Source organism: Ambystoma mexicanum, chromosome 5p (genome assembly GCF_040938575.1).
Source record: "Ambystoma mexicanum isolate Mex_15411 chromosome 5p, UKY_AmexF1_1, whole genome shotgun sequence".
Taxonomy (NCBI): domain Eukaryota; kingdom Metazoa; phylum Chordata; class Amphibia; order Caudata; family Ambystomatidae; genus Ambystoma; species Ambystoma mexicanum.
This window is the reverse complement of record NC_090930.1, coordinates 786,353,749-786,373,891: the sequence shown is the minus strand read 5'-3', so window position 1 is coordinate 786,373,891 and position 20,143 is coordinate 786,353,749. Positions and strand designations below refer to the sequence as shown.

The window sequence follows — 20,143 nt, the reverse complement described above, 5'->3', positions numbered from 1 at the left end:
ACCCTGAAGTTCTTGCGCACTCATCAGAGAGGACTCCAGTAGGCCGTAGGCTCTCAGTCAGCAGACTGGTAGTCAATGTGTCCTTTGTAGAAATGACCTCGGAGGGAGCTCTGGAAAGCTGATTGCCCTCAGCTGTGGTGCTGATAGTCATAGCAGACTGCGCTACAGGCTTGTGCCTGGAACCTGAGCCTGAAGGCCTCTCACACCCCGGTGCAGAACTGGGGCTGGTATGCGCCTCAGTGGCTGATCTGGGAGAGACTCTGGGCTCCTCAGCATGGGGGCCGGTAGCCTGGACAGCCTCAGGCTGTCCACTGGTTCTAGGGTCTAGTGACCACTCCCAGGCGGTGACCCTGGAAAGGAGTCTCTGAGCTGGAGTGCCTTGGAGAACAAGTGACAGGAAGCCCTTGAAACCAAGTCCTTCAGATGGATTGGATGTGAAGTGTGTAAGATCTCCCTCCAGCGAGACAGTTTGTTCTTCAATGAGCGATGCACGAGGGAGCCACACGCCACGCACACTTCCCAGCGATGATCGGGCCCCAAGCACTCTAGACAGAGTGCATGGGGTCCAATGCCAGAAAGGAACGGTCGCAAGATGTGCACCTCGGAATCCTCCAGCGACCGACATGCGCCGGTGGAGGCAAGGCACCAAAAGGGGGGTGAAATGATAAAAAAAGAACAAAAACAAATACATACATTCAAAAAATTTCCTTTAAAAAAAAAAACTAGCAGTGAAAAAGTTTGACCATTTACATTACTTTCTAAATAAATGTATTTGTTATTATTACCGCTTACTTTTGACTACATCATTTTTAAACCTGTGTAATTATTCCTGCGGCATATTATAACACAGAACCACAAATAACAAAGACCCTCTGAAGGAGAAATAATTTCATTTGTTTTGTTTTATAAGCTATTTCTCTGTCAACATCTTCGCCACACCTATATTAAACATATTTCAGGTACGCAATTATCTATTGGGATCTATGTGACCACTATGCCACCCGTAAGGTCGACCACAAAAACGTCGACTTCTATTATGGCGCGGCGTAGTGATCACATAGATCACTGTGTCCTGCATGCCTTACCCGCTCCCTCCCCCCAACAAACGTACCTTCTCGGCGGCACACACAGAAGTGCGCCAGCGGCATCAATTCCCACCCACTTATGTGCGTCGGCGCTGGAGCCACAGTGTCTTTTTTTTCATTTTTCTTTTCTAAACAAATCTTGCCCCCTGCTCTCCACCGAATGGAGGTGGGGGACAACCCTGCAACCCCTGCTCCCGCTACCCTGACTAAGGGAAGCATTGGACACCCATGCAACCCTGGCTTACCTTAATCAATGTAATGGAGGTCGGGATTTTGGTACTGTACAAAGGTGCAGTTTTGATAATCTATGACATTTTGAAGTGTCAGTTATGGTACGATAACTTCTATTGTGATGCATCTGTTCCTGGTCATTCTCATTTCTAAAGAGCTTGTCTGTATAAGGTTTGCAGTATACAGTTAAATAAAATATATTTAGTTAACAGATTAACATACAGTGACAAACCCTGAATAGATTTACAATATGCATGTTATTCTAAGAAGAAAAAGCAGAATGTTCCTATGTATGTAACGTCTTTGTTATGAAAGAAGAACTCCGGTCATATACTATTTTTAAATGTGCAACGTCTCTTTTGGGGTCTTAATATCTACTTTCGCTCTTGCTTTACTTGAATAAGATTTTAGCATATTTACACAGGAAGGTATTGTATCTATTAACTCTGACTGCTAAGAAAAAGTCAACAACTCATTGATCAGCCCTTTCAGAGGAACATCAATGGCACTCTCACCCACACCGCTCTGGACAATGTGGTCAGACTAGATAGAATGTTTAAAACAAAAGATCTCTGTCCCATCTAATCTTTCTGCTCCCAGGTCATGTCAGATTTTAAGTCAAACTCCTTTGCTTGGACTTTCAAATACCCAATAGATTCTCCACCAACATACATCTGAGACAAAATGACTAGATGCATGCCAAGCCCTCTTATCCACTCTGCCTGCCTTCTATCGAGTCCTGTATCCAACTATACCGAAAGAGAACAGATGCTTCCATGTTCCGCCCGCCCAAGCTTTGGGGAAACCAAAATCTAACAGTAACATTTGCTCCCGCCTCTTTTTCAAGAGAGCCATTAAGACTCAGTTAAGCTCCCTACCCATCTGCGCTTTTGATTCCATCCTTCCTGAATCTGTGCTTCTCATTTGACTTCCTCTCCTACACACCTTGAGAGTGTGTGCAATACAAGAATAATAAATGGTTTATTGATTGTGCATCCCTGCAAAATAATTACTCTTCAAATCGAATTACCACAAGATAGACAGTAAGCAACCACTCACTGACAAGAAGAAAAACAAAATGTAACACTTTCATTTTAGAGGCCTACGTCAATACTAAGGATGTACAATAATGTGATAATTAAAACAGTGCCACATAGTTTCAGCAATGCTATGCCTACCACATTTAACCTTACAATCTTATTTGCTGTGATCCACTAGATTCACTCATGCCGATTGATTGTGGTGACAGCACTTGATGCTTAGCAAGCCTTTAAATCTATCAGATGTGCTTCCTCCCTCAAGAGGTTGCTGATGGAAGGAGCTGTAAAATAATGTGTCACTAGTTCAACTTCCAACAATATATGCCATGGCATACATGGATGGAATAGTCTCAAAAATATAGATTTGGCAAGGGGACCCGGGGAAAAGGTGCAGGTGATGATCGCTGCAGTTTGCATTAGCTACTGAGCATTTGCCTTATTTAAATCAGAGGGAGGCATAATAGCGATATGAGAGATATTCAGACATAACGCAGAAGTTTTCTTGAAATGCCAAAACGATCCTTGTTGAAACTTGCAAATGACCCAAAATATTTCTGCTTGTCTGCAGTGAATGATCCAATTTCATCAGCCTGCCAGTTTGAAAAGCTAGTTTAGCCAGGTAATTATATAAAAACAAACAAGCTAAAGAACCAATATGGTTACCCCTGCATTTAACATTTTAGTATAAGGGGGAAAAGGCTAGGGCACTCGTAACTTTTCAACCAGTTTGCGTAATGTCTAAGCATAGAGGAGGGGAGAAATTCATACTCACAGACAATCTCAAAATTCCGAAGTTCCCGAAGTCGTAAATAAATATCTGGTAGAAAAGTTCTTCACTGAAAGAAGAAATACTGCATTTAGAAAATCCCTTGAAAAGTAATTGTCTTTTTTATTCCAACATATTTTCAAAAGCTTCTCTTTTCACTAGTAGATGCCAGGGTAGTAAACACAGTAAAACTTGGGATTCAGAAACAATGTTTTGGCAAATGAAACAATCCAACAGGACCGGAAAGAACATTTGCCAAAGCAGCATCTGCATGGTTACACAGCAGTACCTTTCTTTAAAAAAATGTGTCCTCCTTTCCTGCTCCTCCTCACCATGTTCGCATATGTGTTATAACAATCTGTGAATCAGGCGAAGAAAGAAATGGAAAATTCAACATAGGGCTGGGTCGGTCATGCCTCCCTGGCCTGAACAAAGATCTTCCCTTCTCAAACTAGCCACAAAAGCACCATTGTGGCTTGCATCTCACTTCTCTCACTCACCTTAGTCTTGCAAAGAACTGCTAAGCTAGGTCACAGGTAAGAAAAACACATGGTGTGCGGGTCTGGATGCGGCTAAGAACAGATTCATTTGAATAATTTGAAGATTTCTGTAAAATGGTTGATGTGGAAATTCATTTTGTGCTGCCATGTTTTACATAAAGAGTACTTTCATGCAAAACGAGAATACTTACATAATAGAATTAAAAAATGCTGCGATAAACACCACTCAAAAAAACTCCTTTTTGTTTACACTTCCCTTCAATAACAACTGAATTTTAATTGGTCTCTTCCTCAATTATGTTCCACTATTCCACATTTTAGAGCATTTGGTATTAAGAGGTTCAGAGTTACAACTGACTTATGTCTGGCCAGAGAAAAAAAGATCATGGTGCTGCAAGGTTTGCACAAACATTCTCAAAGGTATTTGAAAGCAGTACAGATGTGTACAATGGTCTCAACGCATTTTCCACTAATGAAAAGGTTCTCCCTTCTGCAGAATGGCTTTCTTTCTGGAGCTCTTATTTGGTATCAGCAGTAAGCAAGCGCCCTCAACCCTTTTGAAAGAGGACATTTAGAAGAAACAAAGAGCACGAGGGAGCAACCCCAGCTCATTTATCTCTGCTGCTGTGGAGGCATTAGACTGAAAAATATCGGCGACAGCAGTTACAGTGCAGTAGAAATTGTTCGTTAAGCAGCGGCTCCACTAGTAGCAAAGCTGTGTGTTGGAAGGGGATGATTCAATGTGCAGGGACAGAGCTGCACTTTAGGCGGCTCTCACAGGCAATAAGAATCCCACAACCTCAGGGAAGTTGAGTAAGACAAGAAATACCTGGAGACATACATTTCAATTTCACATTTTAATAATAATGACAGCCTAGAAAAAGAGTTGCAAATCGACATCAGCCATACTGTAGTGATGGGTTCACTCGTAGCCAGACACAATCCTTCAGAAAGACTGCATTCCTTATTCATGGACAATAAAAAGGCAACTAATGGCAACCACAAAACAAAATTCCATATCCTTCCAGGGTTAGAGTGCCCGAAGGGCTCCCTTGTTCAATAACGTAGATTTTGTGACAATAGATGAGGACCCCTTGGTTTTGGGTATTACAGAGACCAAGACCAGTACCACACTGTCTCCAAAGCAACCTGTTAAAGTAGACTGTGAAAAGTGTTTTGGGGTTACAAGAGATCAAAATAGGATTCTTAACCCAATTGTCCCTGCAGTTGGCACTAAGGCATCATTACAGTGAAGGTGAAAAACATGTTCACAAAAAGGGAGAGGTTAAAGTCTCCCATGTCCTCAGATTGCCAAACCTGAAGAAGCTCTATACACCCCAAGACAAAAAAGAGGAACTGGCAGAGAAGGGCCCCTGCAGATGAGATGGTGGAAATATGATCACAAAGATACTGTGATGAATCCGATGGCCTCATCACTCCTTTCCCGTGGGGTGACCTCTCCCCATGTGGCCTCGGGATGGCAGCTGCTACTTGATCCTGACCCTCTGGGTGGCTATATGAGGGAGGATCAGGATATGTAAGCTGTCAAAATCTGACTTACCTTTTAAGACTCATGAAAACACCTTCTCAAACTACCTACAACTCATCCAGAGCTGACTTGCCATTAAAGATCACTAAGAACACTACACAGACTTTACATGCAAATCATCGAGAATGGACTGTCATTCCCATAACTGCAAGAATACTGGGACGAGGAAGATGAGCCGAGTAATGCAGAGCAAAGATGGCCAAGAGCAGAAGCTGCGCTCTAGTTGTTGCGAGTGCATACCTGTGACCAAGAAATGTAAACAGCATAAGCAGTTGACTGCTGGCGGGAGAGAGCTGCTCCTCTCGGTACAGACCGAGAGACCAAAGATAAAGACAAAGAGCCAAGTTGTTTTGTGGACTAGTTGTGTTGTTGATCAAGAGAAACTCAAGGAACTGATTGATATCTTTGAATATATAACAGAGTGAAGAGAAATCCAGGGGAAGGGAACCACCCTCTGGAACAACGAACTCTATCCTTCTGGAAAGTTTCTATTGTATTTACAGGTTTTTCCTTTTTGAACATTCATAAACCACTCAAGGCCAAAGACATTACCCTTTTCACCTTAGAGGCTATTTTGTTAGAATGTGAGGGCCAGAATAGTAATTTGGACAAAGGACGGGTTTGCTTTGTATATTCTGACTTTGACAGGCCCTTAATTTTAGTTTTAGGTAGAGAAACACTTCTTATAGCAGGGATAGAGAGGAATTTCCCCACCCCCTTTTATTTTAATAAAAGTCTTTGACTAAAACCATTAACCCTTGCGTCTGAGTGTCATTCTTGGCTCCTCACAATAACTAAAGCAATCAATTACTTATGTTAAAAACATGCCAAGAAGACATGAACTTGACTTGGTTAATTCTACCCAAACACTGGTCTTTACTAAGAATGGGTTCACCAGTGGCTGGATGGACAAAAAAGTTTCAACATTTTAAAGAGTTAACCAAATGGGGGATATCTTAATTTCTTTTTTTTTTATCACTCCCTTTCCCTGCATCATTGGTGGAGAGGCTATTCTGGAGAATTAATAACAGCGTAAACCATTGATTTGGGACAAAAGTACGAATGCATAAATCAGAACAAAAATCAATCCTGAAGAAACTTTACTGGCAATGAATTAGGTCCACAAAGTTGAAATGTATCTCTCATCCTTTAAATAAAACATTGAAACATATAGATTTTTTTCCATTAATCCAGAGTCTCTGGTCATTCCTGAAAGAGGTCTTCAATGCTCCAGTCCCTATTCTTGATGTAGTCTGTCTGAGAGGTAGATGAAAAAGCGGTGGAAACATACCAATGACCTTCCTGCAGCTAGTTTAGCTATTTTTAATTAGTATATTTGGCTAAAATGCAAACCTTTATACTAACACAAGTATAAGACTTCAATAACATCATTAATGGTGACAAAAGCATCCACATTACTAAGTAATAAAACAGTTATCACAAAACTAGATCTGCAAAATTAAAATAGTCACTAAGGAACTTACACTCTGTGTGGCTAAAAGAGACAACATATAAAATCAATCAAATAGGTTTAACTTTTCTAGCATAATACTATGCCCATTAATGATCAACATCTAATTCACTGGTCGGAGGTCAGGGAGAATCCCCCAATGAAAGATTTGTGTCAGAAATGCTATTACCAATAAAGACGAGGAGAGTTGCCTCACATTCATTAATCTAAACCGCAAGGCTTCGAAGCAGATTCCAATCGTTGAGTATATGAATTTCTCAAAATGTAGGCAACGCCTTTGAACAAGAACAGGACAATCTAAAATTAAATGACACAAGGTCTCTTCTTGAATAGAATTAAATAATCGTTACAAGTACACTGTACTCAGGGATTTTGCATATTATTTTCATTTGGACAATGAAGGGACTCATTTTGGTGTCAATCTGTCTTTCACCACCTCTAGTTGTTTTAAGTTCGCAATTGTGAACCCTCCGTAAATTAAATTATCCACCTCGTCGATGTTATTGTTATTAAACCATGCACATTTCTTCTTAGTATGCACCCTCTTAAAAGGTAATAATTTTAGATTTGCTGGGGTTGATTTCGAGTCTATTAATCTTTCCAAAATCTACAAAATAATTGAAACTTCTTTGTAAGCATATTGGAGTGGAATCCAAGAGGATTGTATCATCCGCATGAATTAACCACCCAACAGCAATGCTGCCTATTTTTGGAGGAAAGAGATCAGACCTAGTTAATGCTTCTTGCATATCAACCACATGCAAATTGACAAGACAGGGAGCAAGAATGCATCCCTGTCGCAGGACTACATTTACTTTGATATCTTTGGACAGGGTACCTAAACAAGTTTGGAGACTTATTTGTATGGAATATAAAAATGCATATTTAATAATCCCAATGGGATATTTCATGCCAACAATTTCCTCCAAAAACTATTTCTGTCTACCTTATCAAATGCTGCTGTCATGACAAGAGTGGCTGTATCTTTACTTCTTAAGGCTTTCTCTTGACATAACCCATATATGAAGCCATTTAGGGAAGTTGCCATCTTTCTTAGAAATCCCATAAGGTAAATGATTAGACTGGTCTTTTCAGCTGACTCAGTAAAATCCTTCAGAATAAAGGAAGCAAGAATTTTGTTAGAGGTGTCAATCAAGCAAATTGGTCTACAATTCGAGGGAGAATTTCAATCTCCATTAAGGGGGTAATTCATAGAATTCAGCGCACAAGTGGCGCACGCGTCTGGCGCACAGTGTGCGTGTGCGACTTTCTGCGCCAGCCGCGTGCGCTAAAATCCATTTCCGCGCACAGCGTATTCATGGATTTTAACATCCAAAACCAGCCATGGCGCAGAGTGGCGCAGCGACCCTGCAGCAGCGCCAGTTACGCCCCCAAACTCTCTCCGTGCGCCATGTACAGCGCACAAATCCCGTACATGGCGCACAGGCTCACAACCACGAAAACGCCTGTAAAACTCCCCGCACACCCCTCTGAATACACGTACCCCGCTGCGCGGGTAGTCTCACATGCGATTGGGCCTGTGCGAGCGGGGTACGTGGATTACTGGGGTGCGCGGGAAGTTTCACACGCGATTGGCCCTGTGCGTGCGGGGTACGTGGATTTGGGGGGTGCGCGGGAATTTTCACACAGGGCAGGCCCTGTGCGAGCGGGTACGTGGATTACTGGGGTGCACGGGAAGTTTCACACACGACTGGGCCTGTGCGAGCGGGGTATGTGGATTAATGGGGTGCGCGGAAAGTTTCACACGCGATTGGCCCTGTGCGAGCGGGGTACGTGTATAACGTGGTATGGGGGAAGTTACACACATGCTTTCGCTGTCAGAGCGGGGCACGTGTATCAAGGGGGGTGCGCGGGGAGTCTCACACGTCAATTGGCAGTGTGGGTTCTCACAGGTGTGCCCTCTACCCACTCCAGGGACCCTGCAGGCAAACCACACCACAGGGGACAACCCAGCACCCCTGGTCATGTCCCGCAGGCAGTCCATCCACCATGGGCATGCCCCCAGCCAGGCCACATGTCATCTTGCACTAGTGATCACCAACTCATGTCACCCAGCACCCCCACCCCCCCAGCAGTGATGGTCACCTGACAGCAGGCACCCACTCATGTCCCACTCATGTCCCCCGCACCCCCACCCCCCACCAGTGAGGGGCACCTGCCAGCAGACGCCCACTCTTGTCCCCCAGCACCCCCACCAGTGAGTGTCACATGCCAGCAGGCCCCCACTCATGTCCCTCTGCACCCCCACCCCCCATCAGTGAGGGTCACCTGCCAGCAGGCCCCCACTCATGTCCCCCAGCACCCCCACCCCCCAGCAGTGAGGGTCACCTGCCAGCAGGCCCCCACTCATGTCCCCCAGCACCCCCACCAGTGAGTGTCACCTGCCAGCAGGCCCCCACTCATGTCCCTCTGCACCCCCACCCCCCAGCAGTGAGGGTCACTTGCCAGCAGGCCCCCACTCATGTCCCCCAGCACCCCCGCCCCCCAGCAGTGAGGGTCACCTGCCAGCAGGCCCCCACTCATGTCCCCCTGCACCCCCACCCCCCAGCAGTGAGGGTCACCTGCCAGCAGGCCCCACTCATGTCCCACTCATGTCCCCCCACGCCCCAGCAGTGAGGGGCACCTGCCTGCAGGGCCCCAGTCATGTAAAGCAGTGACATGCCCATCTCATGACACAAACCAAAAGTCAACTATGTACATCAACACATGTCCGTCACACACACTGTCATGATGCCAGCCCCCGGAAGACCAGACCAGGCCCAGCAGCCCCGGAAGCAGGCATCATGCCATTTGGAGCATGCCCAAAAGCCCCAGTTAGGGGCTGTTTGGGTGCAGTCCTGGCGCCTTTGGCGCCAGGCTCATAAAGATAAAGTCAGTCCTGGCGCCATGGGCGCCTGGCTCATTATTGATAACTTACCTGAAGCAGACCATGCTGCATACTCACCTGAGGCAGACCATGCTGCATGAAGACTCAAGCCAAATGAGGCTTAGGAGGGACTATTTTACTGAAGGAACTATTTTGTTACTTGGGTGGGGCTGTGGAAGAATACTTACCTGGATCTTCTCCCAAGGCTATTTAAACCACGCCCGGACAGCCACACGTGCTTTGCGTTATTCTGCTTGCTGCCGCGTAACGCTCACTGTGTTTTCAGCAGCTCCAGTCTTCAGCCACGCCCGCTTCAGTCCTGGGACTCCTGAAACAAGAAGAAAAGAAGGATAAAGGTTAGAACAGGAGTTTTAACTTTAATCCTTACCTGAATCCTGATCCATTTCGCCACGGAACTGAAAGACAGAAGTCTTTGAAGCATCGCTTCGCATTCCTACGGCGCCGCGCTGAACTCACCTGCTTGGCGGTACTTCAGCATTCCATCACGCTCTCTCCATCTCGCGGCCGCCCTCCGACACCTAAGGAGACAAAGACAGCAAGGTGAGCAAGGGGACTCTCTAAGGCTATACAAGCTACCCCCAAGGACTTACCTGATTTACCACGGGAGGTACTCACCTCATCTCGGGTCGGCGCAGTCAACTCTGCTTTATCGCCGTACCCTGGCCCCTAAGGGGAGAAAGCAAAGACAATACCATTTACCCCCCACAAAACTTACCTGATTTACCACGGGGGTCTCACCTCATCTCGGGTCGGCACAGTCAACTCAGCTTCATCGCCGTACCCCGGCCCCTAAGGGGAAAACCACAATAGACTTACCTGAATCTTACCAATTGCCATTTGGAAATCTTCGAGTGGATTAATCGGCAACCTGCAAGGAATCGGACAGAGTGAAGATCAGACATTTGAACTCTTATGAACAATTGGACTTTAGAGTCAATACTGGAACTCACCAATTCCTCTACGCCAGTGAAGTAACTGGTCATCAACGCGCCCCTGCGGTCGACGCAGGATGGAGAGCTCATCCTTCCAAACCATCAGGTGAGACTAAGGAGGGGACATCAAGAGTGATCTGTGGGAAGACAACGGGAGTGGGCAAAGTGGGTTGACACTCAATTCCACAGGTGGTTAATTACTCTTCTCCTTTGCAGAAGAATATTCTTGCGAGCCAGACAAACTAGGCTGAGCGGGCCAGTCCAGTCAGTCATCTTGGCGCTACACGTCACGCTGGTGGAAACAGCGGCCCAGTTCCGGTCGACGCCCCCGTGGGAACCAGGTGAGCGTAACACACACACAAACACACAGGTTGCCATTGATTGAGTAAACCCACATGTCAACATGCATGAACCCAATGAGTGAATCCCACACATTGAAGTAAAAGATCAAAATGTATTAACATGAAAACCAATTGAAAGCACTTAAAACATAATATAATGGCAAACATGAAATGAAATGCATGTCCAAATAAAGAAAATAAAATTCCTCAAAAAAAACAAGTAATCCAAAAGAAAAATGGCCAAAACACTCTGTCCACCAAACCAAATCCAAATGAAACGCCAAAAGGTAAATCCATTGATCCATGGTGAAATGAAATCAAAATGTCAAAGGGTCCATGAGCCCAACGAAACAAATGAAACCTATTTAATAACCTACCTAACAAAAAAACTATATACAAAACTGTGGGGCATAGTCCAAAAGCCCCAAAATAAAAAAAAAAGGAAACCTAATACTATAAACTATTTACAATGGCGACGGGCAAGTCCTGTGGCTCACTCAGTGATGTTTTCGGCCAGGGAATCATCAAACTCCATGTATATTTGCTGGAGGCGGGCCTCTGTCCTCGAGGCACTCTGCCCGCCTCAACGCCCGACGCATGGAGACGCATGGAGAACTCTGCCCTGACCATGGTGAGCCGCGCCTCTTCTGCTCGCCACCGCTCCGCACCTATACGCTGGCCCAACCGCAGCCACACGGAAGACACACCCATTCCAGGGTCTTCCTGCCTTCTGGCCGATGCCTGCCCCCCTGATGTCGATGGCTCGAGCCATCATTGCTCCCACCTAGAGCCTGCTCCTGCTGCTGCTGTCCATGTGCCCTGTCCGATGATACCTGCACATCCTCCATCAGCTGGTCTCCAGTTGTGGTGTCCACCCCTGCTGGACCGCCGACTCCCGACTGTGGCAGGGATGGGATCTCCACCAAGCTGGCTGTGTTGGTCAGGCCCGGTCCACAGGGAGCCCTGGTGGAATCTGGGCCGGAAGACGGAAGGGAGAACGACTGGCGCATAGTCTCCACAGAGGAGGAGAGGTCCGCCAGAGTGTGCGTAACATGTAGGAACCCACCAACCAGGGCCCCTCGCAACAGTGCCATGTCGTGACGCTGCTGTTCGTGATGGCGTGCCTTCTCCGCCCAGGAAGAACGCATGTCATCACGAATGTCACAAGTGCACAACGCAACACCAATCAGGACGGAGCCCATACGTTCATGGGACCCCTCGTCCGCAGGTAGTGGAGAGGCAGATGACATGGCACTCTCCCCTACCTGCGGACGGGCCTGGGACAGGGCATCCCTGCTGGTGCATGGTGGTGCAGTCACAGGGTCAAGGACAGCGACATGCACAGGCCCCTCCACAGTGACCTGTGCTGCCTCCTGACCCTGGCCCTGGACTGCACCATTTGCACCAGTGGTACTACCCCCACCAGGCCCCATGTGTGGCCCAGAAGCGGGCTCCTCCTCCTCTGTGGAGACCACCAACCTGGATGTCTCCACACTGTCTACCGCCATTGCAAGCCCCTGTGGGGGCTCAACCGGCCCTTCCGCCACAGCCGTAGTGGCAGACGTGGCACCAGCCCCCTCGCTCCCGGATGATGGCAAGTCCTGGGAGGGTGGCTGGGCCTTGCGTCGCTGCCCGGTGGAGGCATCCCCGCCGCTTGGCTCCACAGCGCCGTCTCCGCCCTCTTCTTCACTTGAAGCTGCGTAGAGGGAGACATAGAACACAAGCATCAGGGTACAGTACAATATTCCCCTAGACAGGAAGCAATAACACATGCGTGGCAGTGTCAAACGTCACTTCCATCCTGTCCCTCCATGACACATGGGTGAATGCACGCAACACACATGCAGAAATAGGCACGGCGCCTGCAATCAACATCAGCATCCATGTACAAAGGCATCTATTAACCAAAATGTTGCCTTCAAACTCACATGCATCATGGCTCACACTGATCCCATGCACATACATCACCAGAGGGTCATGCATCATGGCTTGTACACCACAGACACAGTGGATAGACACAGTGCATACTACGGTGACCGCACTGCATGAGTGAATGTACACATCATCACGGACATGTGTCATGCATCCATGGCGTTTCAAAATCACAAACACACTTCTCAGACACACACACACACATGTGCACCATACATGTACATGACAGCAGCACCCATCCCTCACACCCCCTCCATGTCAAATAACAGACAATGGCATGCTTTCATGTGTGCATTAGGTATACAGCTCCCCATGTTGCATTGTAACACATGCACCAACCATGTGGTTCACACATTACTGGTCTCACATGCATGACCATGATGTCCCTGCACACACACACATCCATACATGGCCTATGTCACACATACAGGCAAATATCAGACCACCAGTACACTGCAACATGCCCTGTCTCATACACCAATGCTTGTCCACTTACCGCTGAACTGCAGACGGGTCTTCCTCTGAAGGATCTGGGTTTGGAGCGCTGGGCATACGGGTTCCAGGACCCTCATCTGGATGTCACTCATGCGGACCCGGCCCCCCTCCGCGAGGCGCTGGGCCTTGTAGAGGGTCCTGGAACTGAAGTCCTCCCAAGGCTTTTTGACGTGCTTCATGTCGCGGGTTGCCACACCCTCCGCGTTGATGGCAACCACTACGTCGTCCCAGATCCTCTCCCGTCCTTCCTTGTTGGCGCATGATGTTCCGAAGAGGGCATCAAAATGCCCCAGGACATGCTCCACCAGGACACCAACTTCCTTCACACTGAAGCTGGTGGCCCTCTGCATCTCTGGTTGGGGGTCGCCAGAGGTCTCAGATGGTGTTTGCCTCGACATGGCGACCTCCGAGGCAGGCATGGGTGGGCAACTGGGTCCTGGGGCTGGGCTGTGGAGCGATGGTATCCCAGTCGGGAGTCTTCTGTTCCAGCAGGGGTGGACACAGCAACTGGAACCCTGGCTGACATGCAGGCACCAAATAGCAGGGCACGTGGGCAGCAGGCAGCAGCAGATGGCAGGTGGGAGCGTGCTCAGGTCTCTGGGGGGCAGTAATTCGGCCTTCTTGGCAGGAGCGTGGTCTTCCGTGTGTTGTTGCGTGGCCAGCTTGATAAGGAGTGATTTGGCCCGTGAAAATCTTGCACATCTGCGTGTAATTCGAGGAAAGGCCCTTAGTGCGTAAGCGCGTCTGTGACGTTACGCGCACAGGCGTTTCCCTCGTGACGTGGGCATAATGGCTCATGGCGCGTGAAAAAACTGCACGTCTGCGTTTGAATGCGTGTAATCCGAGGATAGGGCCTACGCGTCTGTGACGTGACACGCGTGGGCATTTCCCTCAACACGGGTGCATGTTCATCGTACACGTCCAAAAACTGCACGTCCGAGTGTCAGTTCGTGTAATTGGAGGAAAGGGCCTTAGCGCGTACACGCGTAAGTGACGTTGTACGTGTGGGCCGCTTTAAAAGGTACGTGTAGGACCCCATTTCCTTGTACGTGCTTTTTGTGGAGAGCGAGTGGGTGAATTCTGTACTTCTTGTCGGTTCACATGCGATTACTTCACAGCGTTTCAAGTTCGTACTCCCCGTTACCTCTGACAGCTCCCTTTTTTTTTGTTGGGCCTGTTTACTCAAACAGCATTCACTTCTTCTTTTGTCCTGTCTCCTCAGACAGTGTACAATTCTTATGGTGGGGGTGTTGCCACACGCGCTTCTTTTCTTCTTCTGTGTGTCGTGTACCCCTTCAGAGGTCATTGTAGGCTGCGTGTAACATGCGTACGCTTTTTTTTGTGTTCCTGGGTGCCACAGCGTAGTGCAGGTTCATTTTTCCACGCACGTGGTCTACGAGGGGTTGCGTGCACGTTATTTTCTGTTTTTGGGGTGCCTGTGCGTTGCGTGACCCGTCATCTTCCCCCAGGGGTCACAGACAGCCTTGCTAGAGCACTAGGGTACGAATTCCATCAAGTACCCTACCCCTTTCACCCCCAATTGCCCAGGACAATCGTTTACTGCTACTCCCATACCCGCAACAACATCAGTGCCATGGTTGGGAGGCGACCAAGCGGTAAGGGAGGCAAAGGTGGCCGACATCCAAAAGGTGGGCGTGGTGGGCGTGGTAGGGGACGTGGCCAGGATTTGCAGGGTGCCACTAGACCCCCATGTGTGGAGGAGCAATCAGGGACGCCCATGCCCCCTCCCCCCCCATGGTTGTGGGAAACTTAGCCGACACCATCCCAAATCAGCCCTTGTTGGACCAGCCAATTTCGGTACCTGAACCGGCACAGGATGACTCCCAGGCTGACTTCCAGGTCAGCAAGTCTACGCCACGTGTGGCGGTGCAAGTTGGTGTCACCAGGCCACGAGGATCTGGGGCAGCTATGTCATCTGCTGCCCCAAGTAGGCAGGGTGGGGAGGCTGCAGGGGCAGCTGCAGCTCAATCCACCCCAGCTCTGAGTCTCCCAGCCGGGACAGTGTCGGTCCCGGTCCATCAAACCGACGTTGCCCCTGCCAACATCACCCTGCAGCCATTGCCTGCACCAAGACCTATGGTCATTGTGCATTTGCACACTCCTAGTACCCAGTCCACCGGCGCTTCTGCCCCTACTGACCAGAGCAGCGTAAGCCACTCAGGATCTGCACCACCTTTGACAAAGAGGAAGAAGGGTGCTGTGGCACTACAGGCCGAGACCCCAGACACGGCTACACACTCCGGCACGTCAAGGAAGCCTAGCTTTAATGACGCCGAACTTGATGCACTAGTGGCCTATGTGTCGGCACATAGCCGTGAAATGGTGGTGACTGCAGGGTGCAAGACCACACCTGGTCAAGGCACACTGGCAGACCATCGCGGACATTAGTGCCCTTGGATTTGTGAGGCGCTCAGCTGAGGATTGCTACAAGTGCTGGAATGACCTGAAACGCAGAGCAAAGAACAAGCTGGCCTCAAATCATGCTTCTACTCTGGTGACTGGCGGTGGGTCTCCACAAGAGGACAACCAACTCACTGAACAGGAGTCTGTTGCTGAAACCTTCGTCACAGAGGAACAGATCCAAGGCGTGGGAGACCTACCAGATTACGACACATTGTCCGGTGAGTGCCGATGCGTGTGTGTGTAATCCATGTGTATGTTGTGTGGGTGACGGGTTCTGATTGAGTGCCAGGTGAGGGTGTGTGCACCTGAGTGGTATGGGTCACCCATGTGCTTCCTCCAAAACATATACTGGCCTTGGATTTGGGTATGACAGTATCCCTTCTGCCCACAGTAGCCATTTAGCGCCACATTACTGCAGTTGCCCTTGAACTGTCATCTTGCAAAAGCATTGTTCAGAATTTTTCAGTGTTCATTCAGGCTGATTTTTTCAATTCTCCCACTTTTGCAACACATTTTTCAGCCCTATTGTCACATATGTGACATGCTTCTGTCATTGATCACACCCCACATTGGCCAACATTTGTTACCTTGTTATGTGAATGATTAGACCATTCAGGCTGATTGAGTACTGGCCTGCTCACATTGATTTTTGGTGCCTGTTTGTATGTGGTACTTGATAGTTGTTTCCTGTGATGTGTAAGTGACCAACCATTGATGTGTACATCTGCCTGCAATCACTGTATTCTTGTACACTGGATGTGTTGCAGTGAGTGGCACATGCGTATTTTGTCAATTATGTAGCATTGTTCATCCCATCATGTCCATCTCACATGGATGGCTGACAGTACTCATTCACTGACATATGGCTGTACTTGTCAAATGTACCATGGCTATGCTACATGCCATCTGTGTGCTGGCATGTGTCATGTATGTGTATTGGACATGCCACTCACAGGCTAATGTGTGATGCCAGTGCTACCCAGCATGCAGCAAGTGTGTTGCTTTTCCATCCTGGTGTCATCAGTATCTGCTTTTTGCCTCCCCTTCCAACTCAGTGACAGTGCATGCATGCCAGTGTTATAGTCATGTGGGACATGTGTAAATCATGTACTGGATCTCTGGCTTGTCAGGCCTATGTGTGTGCTATGGTGCTAATGCCTGTTTCCATTTTTTGTGTTCCATGTTTTTGCAGGTGATGACGCACTTGATGCTGTTGAGGTTGAGGAGATGATGCAGACCCAGGAGGAATCTCAGGCACGACCGGGCACCAGTGGGGGACATGGTGAGTTGGTGGGTGAAAACCCAATCTTACTGCAGACCATACTGTCCAGGGGTGTCTCTGGGTGCACCTCCCCAGACCTCTATTCAGGTGCTGAATCGGATGATGAGACTTATGTGCCGTCGTAGGTGAGTGTTTCTGGCAGGGATTCTGTTCTGTCCAACCCACCTGCACCAGGGGTAGACCCCTCTATGGGGATGTCAGTGTTGGTAAGTCCGCCTTTGGCGGTTACGGATGCAGGGTCACACTCCACAACATCTGATCCTGTTCCTGGGCCAGCAGATCAGAGGGGGAATACAATCCTGCAGCCTCAGCCAATGCCAGCACAGCAAGGTGCAGATCGCCTTGCCCCGAACAGGTGTGGTGCCCGCCGACACGTTGGCCATACGCCACCAGGCAATACTGTATGGGAAAACTCCATGTACGGTATGGCAACCCAACAGGCAGCATCAGTTGAAATGATGGCTCAGGCAATGGTGAGGGTGGCCACTTCCATTATCCCGCTGAAAGGCAGATGGAGCAACAACAGCAGGCAACAGACTCCATTTGCCGATCACACAGGGAAGACATGTTGGCGGCCAACAGGGACCGACGGGCGGCACTGGAGACTCTGCGGGAAGCCATTTCTATAGAGTCACAGGGCCACAGGGAAGTCCTGAGGGTAGAACTCCATAACCTCAAGGAGACTCTTGTTGAACTTGAGGCTTCCACAAATTTGAGGACAGACCAGCAACTGAAGCGGCTCACACGTTCACTCTCAGCTGAGCTGCAGGCAACTCGGGAGGAGGTCCGGGCATCACGGGAGGCCATGCGTGCAGAAATGCAGTCAACCCATCAGGTGCTGCATGGGGATCTCCGTACTATCATCCTCCAGAACGAGACCTTCCCACACCCGCATGCTTGCTGCCATGGAGGACCATACCAGGGCTTTGCGTGGGCTGCCTCCCATAGCACCACCACCTCCTGATGCAGCAGCAGAGGGTGATGAGAGCGACAGCAGCACTTCTCCCACAGTAGCGTAGCCGTGCAGGCCATGAGGCCATGGAGGTGTTTTTTTTTCTCGCAACATCCACACAGGTGGGTGTTGGTGTGCACCCTGTTCTCGGACCTCCTGTGTGGCCTCCACCCCCTGGCATCCACATGGGCATTTTTGATTTTTTTAATTTTTTTTATTACAGTGTGTTGCCTTGTGTGGCTCCCGTGGGCATCCACTGTGTATTCCGGCTGCATGTGCTTGTCCTGTGTTTGGGTTAGATGCTTGGGTTCCTGACACACACACCCCTCCTGCTTCCCGTTTCCATGGGCTTGCAAAGGGTGTGACCAAGTGACAGTTACTTACACAGTGACATTGGGCTCCCATGAGCTTTGTGGGCAGTCTGTAGTCATAACTGTGTGGACATCCCTAGTGGGGTTTGTTTTTGTATGCATGGTGTATTGATATGTGCTTGTGCATCCATGTGTTCCTCCTTATCCGCAGGTACCTTCTTCATGTCTTCACAAGGCCGTCTCCTTTGCAGATGCAGTTCTTGTTGTATGCAGTACACTGACACATTTGCCTGACAGCAACACTCTGGAGTTGGAAGGGGTCGATGTGCTGGCTTATTGAGGTTGTATGACTTACATTACTTTGAGTTTGTACTGTCATATTTTGGCGATGTTTCATGCTGTGTTGCTGTATTGTGTTGCTGGTAAGTATTTGGTCATGTGTGCTGTTTGTTATTGATTACTGGGAGGATATTGTCTGTGGCCTATTTCCATTTGGGACAGTGCACTTTGTGACACTTGTGTCATGTGTTGTGCATTCCTTTGTTTGCTTTCAAATTGCAGGACATGCCATGGTGTGTTGGGTGGCGGAGATGGGGAGGGGTTGGGTGACATGGCGCTATTTTCATGTTGTATTTTGCAAGGGGGTGGTCATTCATGCAGCATAAATGTGTGTCTTTTTGTGACACAGCATTGGTTGTCTTTCGGTATGTAGGAATGCACACAATGTAACACTTCCAGGTGACCAATCTCAAGCTGGTATGGTTGTGACAGTTGACTGTCCCTTATGTCATCATCATTGATTGTCAGCTGGTATGTGCCAGGGCTGTGTGCACTCCAAAGGGTTGTGATTTTAGGTGAAGTAATTAGCCACCAGCTGCATACGGGCTGCCTCACCACGTGCCCTTTCCCCTCCCATGCGCAGCAGCCGTGCTTGTGGTTGGGGATGTGGGGGCACCACCATGTCCACAGGCAGGCCCCGGCGTGTTGCAACGTTGTGCAGGACACATGCTGCCACTATGATCCTGCACACTACTGGGGGTGCGTATAGCAGCTGCCCACCAGAGCGGTCAAGGGAGCGAAAGCGTGACTTGAGCACTCCGAATGTGCGCTCCACTATGCCCTGGGTTGCAATATGGGCTGTGTTATATTTTACCTCGGGTGGTGTGGTGGGGTTCCGAATTGGCGTCATCATGTGGGTGCTCAGAGGGTAGGCACTGTCCTGGGGAGGTGATGATGGGTATCATTAGTGGGGTTGTGACATTACTCTGTATCTGACATGCATGCATGTGCAGGGGCATTTATACTCACCAAGCAGCCATGTATCGCCATGCCACCCAGCTTCTAGGTCCCGGTTTAGGGTTGACATTCTGTAAATGAAACTGTCATGGGTGGACCCTGGATAGTTGGCATATACTGAGCTGATGATTCCCTTGGCATCACATACTACCTGCACGTTGATGGAATGCCAGTGCTTGCGGTTTCTGTAGATGTGCTCAGTTGCCCTGGACGTAGAGCCACATGGGTGCAGTCAATGGCACCTAGCACTTTTGGGAAGTGTGCCACCCCGTAAAAATCCTGGACGACAGCCTGTCTTTCTGCAGGTGTTCTGGGCAGGTATATGTGCCTGCGGACAGATGGGCGTGCAGTCATGATGGCCAACACCTGGTGCAGGCAGCGTGACTGCATGGCCTGCGACACCCCCCCCAATATGGCACTTGTCCGCTGAAATGAACCAGTGGCCAAGAAGTGCAGTACATTGAGCACCTTTTCCAAGGGGCTCAGTGCTTGGGAGCACAGGGTGGGTGATGTGAGGTCATCTCCCACCCACTCACCAGGTCGAGTATTATATGAGGTAGAAACCTGTACCTCCCATACACCTGGTCATCAGGCATCCCAAAAAGGCTGGTTCTGGGTGTAAAAATTC

General features: G+C 48.8%; 1 protein-coding gene across 2 annotated transcripts in view; it reads right to left on the bottom strand.

The window, feature by feature from the left end:
• MLH1 (mutL homolog 1) overlaps positions 1–20,143 on the bottom strand; it is a 949,066-nt gene that overhangs the window by 117,877 nt on the left and 811,046 nt on the right. For both annotated transcript variants that reach the window (XM_069613203.1, XM_069613202.1), the window contains exon 15: positions 3,129–3,192. In XM_069613203.1, coding sequence (XP_069469304.1) covers positions 3,129–3,192 — 64 coding nt within the window. The remainder of the gene's footprint in view (positions 1–3,128; positions 3,193–20,143) is intronic.